The 13,680-nt window shown below is 37.7% G+C and overlaps 1 protein-coding gene across 1 annotated transcript in view; it reads right to left on the reverse strand.

Moving 5' to 3' along the window:
* CCDC50 (coiled-coil domain containing 50) overlaps positions 1-13,680 on the reverse strand; it is a 42,877-nt gene that overhangs the window by 8,881 nt on the left and 20,316 nt on the right. The window contains exons 5-6 of the mRNA XM_004713456.2: positions 9,893-10,010; positions 2,682-3,200 (exon numbers count right to left, since the gene is read on the reverse strand). Of these exons, the coding sequence (XP_004713513.2) occupies positions 2,682-3,200; positions 9,893-10,010 (637 nt within the window). The remainder of the gene's footprint in view (positions 1-2,681; positions 3,201-9,892; positions 10,011-13,680) is intronic.

Below are 13,680 nucleotides of genomic sequence, written 5' to 3' on the forward strand. Positions count from 1 at the left end.
AGGCACCCAACAATAAAGGCCAGCAGGGCCCACACTGGTCAGCCAGCCCTGCCCCTGCTCTGGCTTCTGTCCTGAGGGTCAACACATTCGACTGCTTTAGATCTTCCATCTTTTTCTTTCTACTTATTGTAGTGTACCTTGGACCAGGGATAAGAGCTCTGCAGTTATGGAGGAATCACAGAGAGGGCAGAGGAAGGGTGTCATGAGAGAGAACACGATTTTTTTTAAAGTTAATTGAAGGAAATCAACAGTCTGGCTGCCTTCCTAGTATTAGCCTTAACAGAATGTGGGAAAAAATTTTCAATCAGGTGAACCATATTTTCAAAATTTCCACATTCATATTTTTAATTCAACCTTATCTCTTGCTATTCATCTTTCTTGTTTGAGAACTCAAACTCTCAAATGAGCACAAATGAAAAATTTCCCCTTAAATATATTCTAATGCAATTAGATAAAATCATTACAACACTGTTATTCAAGAAATTCTTATCCTAAGCCCGAAAAATGATAAAATGTAAATTAATGACTGATGGATTCTTAGAAACAATGAAAGAGCATTTTATAGTACGCTAGTTCGACACCCTTGGGAAACCTCATATTTATCAATCCACAGACGAAAGATGTCAATGGTTTGTGACTGACAGGTTAGAACTTAATCTACAGAAAGTGATAAAGTGCTAGGATTTTCAGCCCAACAAAGAATATCCTCAACGGTGGCAGAGCTTTATTTCCCCAAAGAAAATACAACAATATTATAAGCAGTTTTAATTTAGCAATTTTATTTTGCATTGTCTTTTCAACTGAATCTTGTTCTGTAACCGCTTAGAATCGATTCTTTATCATCCTGCTAGTTTCTTCATCACGGAGCTAAGAGGGACTTTGGCTCATGATGACCAATTTTAAGAACCGTAGTTCTACAATAGCAAAACTAAATACTGATAACTAGTAATTATAATTCAATGTAATTCTCAACATTGATTTCAAGTGGTCTTGAAATCAAATACCTATACTGTATGAGGGAGGGTATGTGTGTGTGTGTACACACTTTGTAGTTAGTTGAGTCTGGAATGAGAGGTATGAAGCAGCTTATATGTTCCAGCCCTTTCAATCCCTACTACCTAGTCTTTGTGCTTGCAAAATACAAGAGAGAAGTTTTTGCCTGTGGCCCCAATGTAGAGTCTTTGAGTCGATGATACTTTCAAGTTTCCGGAGCTTGTTTAAAACACTATGGAGTATAACTAAAAGCCCTAATAGTTAGCTAGCCCTCTGACCACACTTGCAAGTTCAGATGCCCAGAATGAGAATGCAGAGTTCAATGGGTTCAGTGCTCCTGCCACCCTTCCACCTGTAGAACTTCAACTTGTCTTCAGAAACCTGGATATAGTGTAACCTTTCTCAGAGTCTACTCTAGATAGGTTTTATTACTTCCTCTCCGACTGTCTTACAGCTCTCGTTTCATGTCTAACAGGTAATAGCTACTTTGAGATTCTTTGCCTACATATCAGTCATTTGGCTTTTAGACCAATGTATTAACCCTCGGAGGTTCAGATCCAGGTATAGAATCTTTTCTTTCAAACAAAGTCCTTTAAGAAGAGAAAGTGAGAAGAAGAACCAATTGCATTCAACCTGAATCTGTAACTTGGAAACCAGTTTTCAGACTAGAAGCAGAGCTTGACTGGGCAAAGATGGGGATGCTAATTACAATGGCTGTCTTTCTGGTCCTTCTCTAGCAGTGATTCTTTCATTTTTATAAATGTAATAGGAATAAAATGGAACTAAGACAGACAACTGCGGCCTAATTAAAATACTACATAGCATAATGCTATAACTTCTAGTGTAAGAACAACATGAAACATCATTACAGCAGCTGTCAGGTACGAATAGAGAGCCTTTATTGTGGGCTATGATGGACTTCAGAAGTAAGCCTCAGATATACCAGGACTTTGAAGCTTGATTCTTAATATTCACCTCATTCCTAGATTGGTACCAAGAACTTACCTGGTATTAGCACTTTAGAACAGCAATTGTAGAGTTAAGAGCTCGAGAAAGAACATGAAAATTAACCTATGTTCATTTCAAACTGATAGCACACAGGATTCAGCCCCAGACTAAATTCAGCCCCATGTCAAATTCAATTAACTATGGGTGAGATCCAGAAATCTCCTTTTTCATCAAACAGCCAAGCTGATTCTGATGAAAATAAACTGAAGCCCAAATTTGAGAAATGCTACCTTACAGCACTGACTATGCCGTCTCCCATTTTACAGATAGTAAACTGAGAAGGCCAAGAAAATCTAGCACTTTCAGCCCTGCTGGCCTTTTGGTAAAGCAAACACACTGCCATCTTTTGACTTCACTGAATTAAACCTGAAATTTAAATACTGATTTGGTACCACAATGTCTGATGCATGATCCTTGTAACTTGAAGCCCTGGAATCTTCACTGGACTACCTGGGATTTAGAAGAACCCTTCGAGGATTTGGTTCATTCTCTCAGAAGGCAAAGGAAAAGATACAAATTTTTTCCTTCTTCCTACCTACCTAAGATTAATACTTTTTGTAATGTGTGCTCTAGGATTTATTTCAAACCCATGAGCATCAAGTCAAGAACAAATGGTCCAAGATGCTTATGAAATACAGAGATCAGTAGGGGAGCCTTCCCACAAATTTGTCCTTTATTACCTGTGGCATTGAAGTGGAGCTGCTCCTCTCTTTCTGAAAAGGGAGGAGTCCTTGGCCTGTGTCTCCTTTTGCTGCGCTCACCCTTCCCATGGTCCCTCCCATATACAACATCCTTGCAGTGAAGCCCGGCTTTCTCTGAGGACTTGGGTGAAAGCCGGTCTTGAAGTTGGGACTGTTTTTCCCAATCCCAAGTTTGATTCTGCTGGTTAGCCTCCCAGTCATCAGACTCAGTGCTGAGATACACCTCTCCACCGATCTTGGGAAGCAAAGGCCTCTCGTAGCCACACCGCTTCCTTTCTCGCTGTTCACTGTTGATTTGGGAATTGCCCCTCTCTCTGTCCTGGTGGCAGGATGACAGGGATTGCTCAGGTGAACAGTGCTCTTCCAGGTCTTCCAAGTGATCCAGTGGGATTGTTGGTTTCTCCCTCCTCTGCTTCCCAGGCTTGCCATCGTTTTTGATTCTACCAATCCTTGAGAATTCAGAACCCAACACCCTGGCCCTCCTTGACCTTGGTTGGTCTGAGAGGAGATGGAAGGATGTAGAAAATAAAAAGGGCATGTTAACTTGATGAGAGTATGATCTTCGGCTACAGGGAAGAGACAGGGCCCATGTTAAAACTATTTTTAAAAAAATAAAACTGCCGTTACAACTTAAGCTGAGAAGAGGTGATAAGCATTTACTGTTATGGTCCATACATACATGAAGGGATCTGGGAGAAAAGCCTCTTATGTACAAATTAAATAAAATTAGGTAAAAGAGCATAAAGCTAAAAGAAGAATTTAATCATGATTAGGAAGAATTACACAGTATTTTAATATTTGCCAATAACAATAATTATAAGCATTGGGTGCTAATTCTACTTATAAAAACAATTTAGAATAAGTAAAGGGAAAAGTGTGTGTGTGCGGGGGGGGATAGTAGTAAAATGGGGGTAAAAATAAGCTCCGTGATTTTAGGCAGAATTTTTCCAACTCTTCTTTTTGGAGGTGACAATAAATCTTTATGATGCTTTACAGAATGGTGCTAACTTCCATTTACTTATAAAATAACCCACAGGGTTATCCAGTGGGATTGTTTCTCCTCCCTCTGCTTCACAGGGTTAATTTTGAGCCACAAGTGGGCAAAACAAATACTGCCAGTCATATCAAAGTATAGCTCTATAATATGGTTCAATATCAACCGGGACTGAGTAGAGGCTCTTAAGGAACAAATGATCCTATAATTGTTAGATGACCAAACACTAATCTTAATTAAAATTTGGCAGAAGAAAAAATTTAAAGGGATGATATAATGGGGAAAAAGGGTTTACTTACTAAGTACATTAAAAAACAAACACACACACAAACTCTGATACTGTATTCTTTGTACAAAGATAAAAAGTAACAACAACAATAAAACTAAACCCACTGCCATAAACTCAATTCCTACTCACAGGCCCCTAGAGGACAGGTAGAACTGTCTACTTAGGCTTCTAAGACTGTAACAGTTTACAGGAGTAGAAAGCTTAATCTTTCTCCCATGGAGTGGCTGGGGGCTTTTAACTGCTGAACTTGAAGTTAGCAACTCAATGCTAACCCACTATGCTACCAAGGTTCTCTGTATAAAAACAGGCTGTAGTATATGCCAAATACACAGACCTTCAAGTTTAAATGACTCTTTAAGAGCAACCCAGAAGCAGGTGCTTTTGTCAGGCCTCATTTAGACTTGATGATAAAGTAAAACTAAAGGAAGCAAAACAATCCATACCTGGCAAGAATATACTTATTTTAATACTTTTAAAAGTATAAGTGGTTTATTAAAAAAATCCAAAGTCCATGAAAAAAGTGCTAAAATTGCTACCTATTTATGTTCTCTACTAGAGTAAATCACTTGCTGACATGCATTTGAAAGAGTCACCATAATTTATAACTTGATGGGATGTAGTGAAGATATATAAATTGCTTAGTTTTTAGGATTTGATTTATTTTTAGTTTGATACTGTTAATCTGATAATGGAACAGAGCAAGGGGGTTATGGGCTACTGCTTCATGGATGCCGATGAGCCATCACTCAAAAACCTAAAATTGTTGCCTCCTGAGTTTTCTAGAAGGCAGACAAACTTGTTACCAGAGATAACATATTAATTAAAATTAAAATGTTTCTTCGTAATAGTCTGCAAAAGTACGTATTCTCTCATTTATGGTTTTACATGAGAAAATGAAACAGAATTATCACTCTCTGTTCATTGCTCTTTCAACCAAACTATGATTTTATGAAGTTCTTGACAGCTGAGAAAAATGCCAACCCAATATTGCTTCGCATAAAGACGACATTGACCAGTTAGTAATAAATGGGAACACTGGCTTCCAGTATTAACACCCATGGGCGCACAGACTTGTGGGAGTGCAGCGCTCCTTAGATCTCAAAACACATGAGGAATTTTGTTTAATTTTTCAGATGAGTCTGTAGCACAATGTCGCTCATTTACTTTTTAATTCCTTCTTAATAATTAGCATTATTAATAGTTTTATGTTAGCAAAACGCACTGCAAAAATTTTAAAGGAACTGTCATATTTTCAAAGTTGACTAAAAAAAGATTTATTAGTTCATCTGATAGAGCTGATAAGGAGTACTTTTAAACTTGGGAAAGACAAAAAAGACAGAGGTGGAGGGCATATATTTGAGTCCTTTAAACAGATACATACCAGTTGAGGGATGAGACTTAATAGTTTGCTGAGATCAAGTTATTTGGCAAATATAATTAATACTCCCATAATCAAGATACATGTTTCTTATATGTATGATCCCATGTTTGTCTTTCAAAATGAAATTCTTTGTGTTTAGAAATGCAAAACACTACATAAAACATATGAAGTATTAATATAAATATGAGGATAAAACAAAAGGCATTGCTCCAAAGCAGTGGTTCCCAACTTTCCTAATGCCGTGACCCTTTAATATAGTTCCTCATGTTGTGGTGACCCCCCAACCATAAAATTATTTTTGTTGCTACTTCTGAACTACAATTTTGCTACTATTGGAATTTGGCAACCCCTGTGAAAGGATCATTCGACTCCCAAAGGGGTCGCGACTCCCAGGTTGAGAACCACTGCTCTAAAGGGTCCAGTTCACACATGCCTGGGTTTATTCTCAGCAAAACATGCTTAAGCACGTCTGTGTTTGGTGGATGGCTAAGGACAAGCTCTCTCCGTAATACACATATCTTAGTCTCATTATGGTAACTTCAAAGGACAGGTCCAAGTATAATAGTGACTTCCAGGGAGATCTGCTGGGCCAATTAAACTCAAGGCAGAGAGGTCAGCTCAGAATGAGATAGAGACCATTTAGTGGGATTCCAAGGGGCAATCTTAGTAGGTTTTTCTTGACCAACAGAGGCCTATCATCGAAGCATGTGATACGTAAGTTTTAAGAAAACTGTACTCTTGAGGAAAAGGCCAGGAACATTGTATCTCGACATTTTCTTTTCATCATAATGCACTTTCTTGTTCAGGAAGGTGGTAAGCAAGGACAGTCTTATCCCAGCACCCCACAGCCCTCCTCACGCCGCTTCAGGGTTCTTTTGGTTCCCCCAGCAGAAAGAAGACCCAGGGAACACGACTCAAGTCCTCTGAGTATGCCAAACTACCGCTGCGATGGGATGCGAGGGAAAGGGTTAGCAAGCGGCAACACACCGCTTTCAGAGAGCACAGCCCGAGATGGCAGATATGTCAAGAAGCAGTAACTTCAAATTTTTGCTAGCTTTTTAAATTAAAGTGTCTATGGTTTTGTATACAGGGTCACTATGAGTTGGAATCAACTCAAGGGCAGTGAGTGAGATGGTTTTATAGCACTCTTTTTGGACTTAGCCCTCATATAAATAATAGTACCTTAAGTTTATCCTTCATCAAAGTAATACTATTTGATTTCTTCAACCTCTGTACAAGGATACATTTTTAGAATATCTATGTAACAGATGAAACCAGAGGCTTAGAGAGATTATAGTAGAAAGTGTCCCTAAAAATTTCTCTTTAAAGAAAGGATAAAATATGTACTGAGGCCTTATGAAGCTACAGACCATGACTTTAAATACACACGTATCTGAAAGATCTTCAAAATGTTTGGGAAAACTTTGTCTTTTATTTCCATTTTCCCCATAAACTTTTGAACTCTCGTGTGTGTGTGTGTGTGTGTGTGTGTGTGTGTGTGTGAAAATACTGGTAAGTGGTTTTTGAAAGACTAACATGGACTCATAAATGAAGAGCTATAGAATTTCACAGTCAATATAAATTTGGCACAGATGTTTCAGATTATTTCAAATTTTCAGAAAATGTACATATGATTGTTTTTAAAGCTTTAATTTAGTACAGATTAAAAATAAAATAATAGCTTAAGACAAGATATTTCTGTAATGTTAAACTGATATTACTATGTAAGGCAAAATCATACAACACATGACTACAGAGAAGTACACCCCAGGTGTGTTGGGAAAGGACCCCTGCAAAGAACGTAAAGATCATTTTATAAGTATAAGCTGAATTGTAATGCGGTTTCTATGCAATCGAAGTGTGTCCAATTTGAAAGTATATAATAGAGGATTACATGTTTGGTAGCATATAATCTTCCAAAAACTAATCTGCCACAAGAGAAATTCTAATTCTTACATGCACATCCTTAGGAAAATTTAATTTCCCATTCCCCAATCTTCCTCCAACTTTAAAAATGCCATTTTTTACAAATCTACAAAAGTCTGTAAAATGAATACTATGTTTTTCTTTTAATTTTTAGATGCTCTTGAAAAACCACTGAATTTTAACTACACAGACTCAACCTAGAAAAACAAATCAAATAACCAGGTTTGAGTCCTGATCAATAAGCTATTATAATTTATCAAAGGGTCACCAGGGTGGAAAGGTGAGGGGGAAGAAGCTGATACCAGGGGTTCAAATAGAAGTAAGTGTTTGGAAAATAACAACGGCAACATAAGTACAAATATGCTTAATACAATCGACGTATGCACTGTTATAAGAGCTGTGAGAGCCCCAATAAAAGGACCTTTTAGTAATGAAAAATATAAATTAATAGGAGTCTTTAATAGAGAAAGGCTAATATTACTATTTTAGTTATGTTTCATTACATGTATTCCTACTATTTTATAAACGGGTTCAAAATTGTTACTTTGTTTGCAACAACTATGCCTCGGAGAAGAAATAATAACAACCACCAAACTGTGTATCTAAGATTTTAATTAAATCCAAAGGATAATAACAATGTGCTTGTTAAGTCTATAGCACAGGGGGTGGAGATAATGTAGGCCCCTGTCCCCCAAGCCTCCACAGGGAGGGAAGAAGGGGGAGCTCTTTTTAATTTGTTACGTTGACTTTTGTTTTCTACGCTGTTCCCCCTTCCTCCTACATTTGGTATCCCAGGGGTTTCAACCGTCATCTCCCCATTTGGTCCCCTTGGATTGTCTTTTTCCTTGTCTGTTGATTCTAATTGTAAATAAAGAAAATATTATTTTAAAAAATAGTTTATAGCACAGCAAAATATGACAATGAATTCTCTTTTAAAATGATCTTCTAGCTTCATCAGAAAAAAGCAGCATAAGAAAGATGATTATCAAAAGAGCTGCAGATTTTCCTTGTGGAGGAAGGACACATAAAGAAGAGATGACCTGTTAGTATGTACAGCACAATCATACAACACATAAATACAATGAAAGAATGCCCCTGAGAAGAACATAAGACGATCTCACTGCTTATTTACTCATGTCAGAGAGCCGAGCTCCGCTGATTACATTGAATTTAGAACGGCAAGATAAACTGGACAAGAGTAATACTGTTTATCCCACCTACAAATGCAGCTACTTACCTTTTCTTAATGGCATTAGAGAGAAGTGGCTCAAAATTACTTTGTAAGGCTTTTTGGAATCTTGGTTCTTAATATGTCTACTCTCCAGAAGTTGCCCTAGGTTTCATTCACTTGCCCTAAGCCTGTTCTTTTGTAAATTCTGACAGTAGGAACTACAGAAATGTGTTTTCTTTGAAAGATCTTTGTAAATGACCTGAAAAACATTCCTTTCCCAACACACTTTAAGATAAAGAATCACAAGTTATACATCTACTGCCACCACATCATTCTCACCACCAGGTTGCAAGAGCAGGCACTAAAGAAGCCAAACTTTCAAAAGATGTGTCTCCTCAGTTAGAAATTATTCTATATTATAATCAAACAGTGAAAAATATCAACAGCAAAGAAAGACGGGAAATCTTGAATTTCAATATTATTTTCCATCACAGACTACGTCATTGGCATAAAGAGAAATGTAGAAAAACCTTTGTTACCCAGTAAATGATGCATGGTGCACCTTATTTATTCATGATACTTTGCTACTTCAATCAATCCCACCCAGATTTCCTTGAGAAAAGTCATGTTCAAAGACTCATTCACCATTTTGCCTGGACTTTGAAACAATTAAAAACAGTTCAGTCACGGCCAAGGGAGCATACACATTGCAAAGAAACCGAATGTCTTTTCTGTGGAGTTAGAACCTGAATAGGAGTCCATGTGGTGTGGCTGGGTAAGCACTGGACTGCTAAATGCAAGGTCAGTGGTTCAAACCCTTAAGTCACTCCATAGAAAAAAATGAGGCTATATGCTTCTGTGGATGGACCCCACCACGGAAACCCTACACAGGACTACTATGAGTCAGAACCCACACAGGGACACAGGGTTTGTTCTGGCCTTTTTGTGTGTGTGTTTTTAAGGATGTTGCACAAATATGGTGATCAATATACATCCAATACTCAGCCACCGTCTTTGAGTGGGCCACTGTTGCATGTTTCCTAAATCAGATCAAAATCCTACATAAAAGAGATTTGGCTGCTACGCAGAGTGTGTACCCTGTTGGTCATGACTGAATTATTTTGAACTAGGTAAAAGCCCTGCACACCCCACATTATGTGCTTAAAATTTAATGCAGTATTCTGAGTGGCTACAGCACACAAAAATGCATGCCTGGTATTACAGAACTATATTCAAGTTTTAACAGCCACAAAAATGGCCCTACTCAGACAAGGCACTGATGAAGTCATTAGAAGCTAGACATCAATCTAAGGAACTTAAGTGTCTGCAGTTAAAAGAAACCTTCCCAGGTCGAACTATATGAACAAACTTAAAAGGTGAGTCTTGTAACTGAGTTGGGTGGAGTAGGTTAAGATGTGGGCATTATTACCTCCATCTTCGTAATAGCAATTATGTCCATAAGTATTGGCTCCTGAGGATTCTGGAAAGTGTTTCTTTCGCCTTTTTTCTTCTTTTAACTCCTTTTCTTGCAAAATTCGCGCTATGTCCTACAAACACAGAGAGAATGGAAGTAGGTATTTAGCAGGGAATAAACAAATCCCATAGAGTGAGACTACAAGGGTCCACTGGCACGCTTGTATTGATCCCGTCACATCTGACTCATCAGAATTTCTGCAATTCCTAACATAATAACCGAATGTCATAGGTGATTGCATTGTAGGAGTGGCATACGATTCAGATGAGTGAATGAAAGATTATATTGAAACTCTTATATTGAAGTTTAAGTCAAACTACTTCTGAGGACCTGCAAATTTAGCACTTCATCAAGATCTACCACAATCACCTTGTACATGTCCAGAAGAAATGTGTGGGTCCAGTCTGCAAGTTCAAAGAGTTGGCTGGGGAAGGCCAGGATGCATGAAAAAATTCATAAATTATATTCAATTTTTAAAAAAAGCTTTCTTAGTGATTCTGATTTAGTTTTGCATTAGGGCATAAATGTCTTAACTGAGAAAGAGCAACCCATCACCAGCAGACCAACGTCAGGCTCCTATCACTCACCCATTTCACCCAGTTACTGTGCCCTGGTGAGGCGACCTGGAGGTGCTGAACAGTGATTCCCAGGGTCAGTAGTTCAAAACCACCAGCTGCTCTGCGTGAGAAAGATGGCGCTTTCTACTCCTATAAAGAGTTACAGTCTTGCATTCTCACAGGGCAGCTTTCCCTTGTCCTATATGAATTGGCATCAGCTCGGTGGCAGTGAGTTTGAGTGGTCTAGTGAAGTGATAGGGTATATATTGGGCTGCTAAGTGCAAGGGCAGCATTTCAAATTGCTCTAGTACAGATTTTGCAGTTACATTAGGTTTCAAACAAAGAACAAAATTCCAAGAGGCAAAATGGGAACAGAAAACATTACTAAAGGCATAGATGTCTTAGCGGGCACTGATAGAGGGAACAGCCAATGGTTTTTTTGTTGTTAACAGTCTTTATTGGCACATAATCCACATATCATACAATTCAATACTTCAATCATATCAAAAAAGCCAATAGTCTTTTAAAATATAAAGTGTAATATATTGTAGGGAGGGGTGATGTTGGAAAAGTTTGGATTCTATAATGTTGAACAATGTTTCCAAAAGTTGGCAATGCCATGGGAGGGGGGCAGACTGATAAGAGGAGCTACAAAAGCAGATACCTACCCTTTATCCTGGATTATGGGCTAGAGTACAACAGGTTTTTGTTGCCAGGGGACACTGGGTAACTTATTTTTCCGGAAAAGGGGGTGGTAGGCCAAATAAATTTGGGAGCCTATGTTGTACAGGAAGAATAAGTAATAAAATTGAATATGAAGATAATTTCTATAAAAGTATACAATACAGTACATGCACTTTTATGTTCACATATATGTTTCTGGAGAGAAGGCTTATAGCTCTCATGAGATTCCTAAGAACTCTTATAAATATGGCAACTGGCCAAAAAAAAGCCCTTTTTGGTATTTATAATAGTGTCCAAGGACTGCTTAGAGATTGAAATATTTTGAAGTAAGAATAACTATTTTTCCTCTTTAAATTTTCTAAGTAAATCCACGTAAAGACTATCCTAATACACTAGGAGGTTGCATTAAACTTACTCTTAAAGGGTTCTTATGGTTTAACTATCTTTTACTCACTAATGAATTATTGTAATAAATCTCTTGGGTGTCTCACTGGCGTTAAGCCTATTCATCATCTCTGATGTCATACAAATTAATATATTAATTAATCTACCAAGAAGAAAGATGGATTGACAGGTAGTTATTCATGACAAGCTATCATCTATATAGAACAGTTTCCCCAAATCTCTGCTTGTGGTTGATTGGTTCGCTTTATTGCACTTTGCAGATATCATACTTAAAAAAATAATAGGGAAATGTTTGTGGAAACCCTATGCTGAGCAAGGCTATGGGTGCCGTTTTTCTAATAGCATGTGCACACTGCATGCTACTGTCACATTTTTTAATTCTCACAATTCTATTACATACTTAGTAGACTAGTGTCATGTAAGTATAACATATACACTGGAAAATGAAAAATTTCTGTGGTTTGCTATACTGTAATGCCTGTTTTATTGTGGGGGTCTGGTAGTGAACCCACAGTATCTCTGAGGTATGTTTGTACTTTTACATAAGAAACTTCAAATGCTTCCTTGAATTGTCATACTTACTAAGTACCCAATATTATCTATTGCTAAAGTGTTTTGCTTCACAAAAATACAAAAAATCTCTTCCTGCTATAGCTTATGGGAACTATAGCTTATGGGAAAAAATATGTATGTAAGAAAATTTCCGAGGCCAAACTGTCAGCAGAAATGACTAAACTACACTCCAGAGATCTTACAATTGCTTTCTGCTACTGAATTTAGGTTTAATGAATATATAATAATAAATCACACTTCTCATGTGAAAAAAACGGGAGAAATAAGAATGAAATAACAATGACACACTACTTTGTTTCACTAGCCACAGGAAGTACTTTTAATCCGGTAGAATCATAATAATGATGCGAGATGCACCTTAGCATCCAAATGTATTTGCTCTTTCAAGCCTTCAGCGCTCTTTTGAGTAATGCCTCACCAGGTTCAGAAAGGGTTTTCCAGGTTAGTGGGGGAAAGAGATAAGAAATCCAAGTAAACGTTGTTGCTGGATGATAGCTGGAATTTAGCACCATCCAGCTCTCCTCCTTTCTTTACACATTACTGTGCAATGAGTTCAGTAGGTGATGTCAATATAATTTCTCTTCAAACAAGCTAAAAAATGGTGATTACTAGCCACAGTATTGAGATGTAGTTAACTAAGCCTTTGACAGAAACAGCTTCCGTCTCCTCACTTTCCTTCCTGTTAAACATTAGTCTAGAACTGCACTTTCCAAGTTGCGTTCTTAAGAACACTGGTCTCAAAAGATTCTCTAGACAAACACAAAGCATTCAATGGAAAGTGTGAATCATAAGTAACTCTTCAAAAGGTATATTAGAATATTAAAAACCATGATGATTAAAGCAAACCTCTTTGATGATGTAAGCCTCTTTTTCACATAAAAAGTAAGACTTACTGGAATGGAGCTTGTTGTTAACTGTGGAGTCAATTTTCAGACTCGTGTGGCAAAGGAGAACCGCGCCTACAGGGCTTTCTAGGCTGTAACCCTTAGGGAGGTGGGTTGCCAGATCTTTCTCCTGTAGGACTGCTGGGCAGGTTCAGGCTGGTCAACTGCTGTGCCATGAGGGTTCCTTTACAATTAGTATTCCACAAACACAAGTTGGGAAAGTACCAATCTAACAGAACTCTCATAGCTTCTTACCATCGTTTTCAGTTATTTTCTAATTAATCAGGTAGATACATTACAGAGTATTATGCAAAAACAGTTCTGTTATGTAGAAGAATTCCCAGTAGCAACAGTTATTGGAGTAGCTTGTATCTCTTTTCACCTTTCTGTTATCCAAGTTCAGATAACTCTAGAACACTTGGAACTGTGAATTGATTTGTAGACTGCTAGAAAAAGATTTAAAAAAAAAATCATTTTATTGGGGGCTCGTACAACGCTTACCACAATCCATACATACATCCATTATGTCAAGCACATTTGTACGTTTGTTGCCATCATCATTCTCAAAACATTTGAGAATGTTTTGAGCCCTTGGTGTAATGTGTTTTTTGTTGTTGTTTTTTTATTTTATTGAGGGCTC

The sequence above is a fragment of the Echinops telfairi genome, unplaced genomic scaffold (assembly GCF_000313985.2).
Source record: "Echinops telfairi isolate 266 unplaced genomic scaffold, ASM31398v2 ScPeMD7_7407;HRSCAF=8445, whole genome shotgun sequence".
Classification (NCBI taxonomy): domain Eukaryota; kingdom Metazoa; phylum Chordata; class Mammalia; order Afrosoricida; family Tenrecidae; genus Echinops; species Echinops telfairi.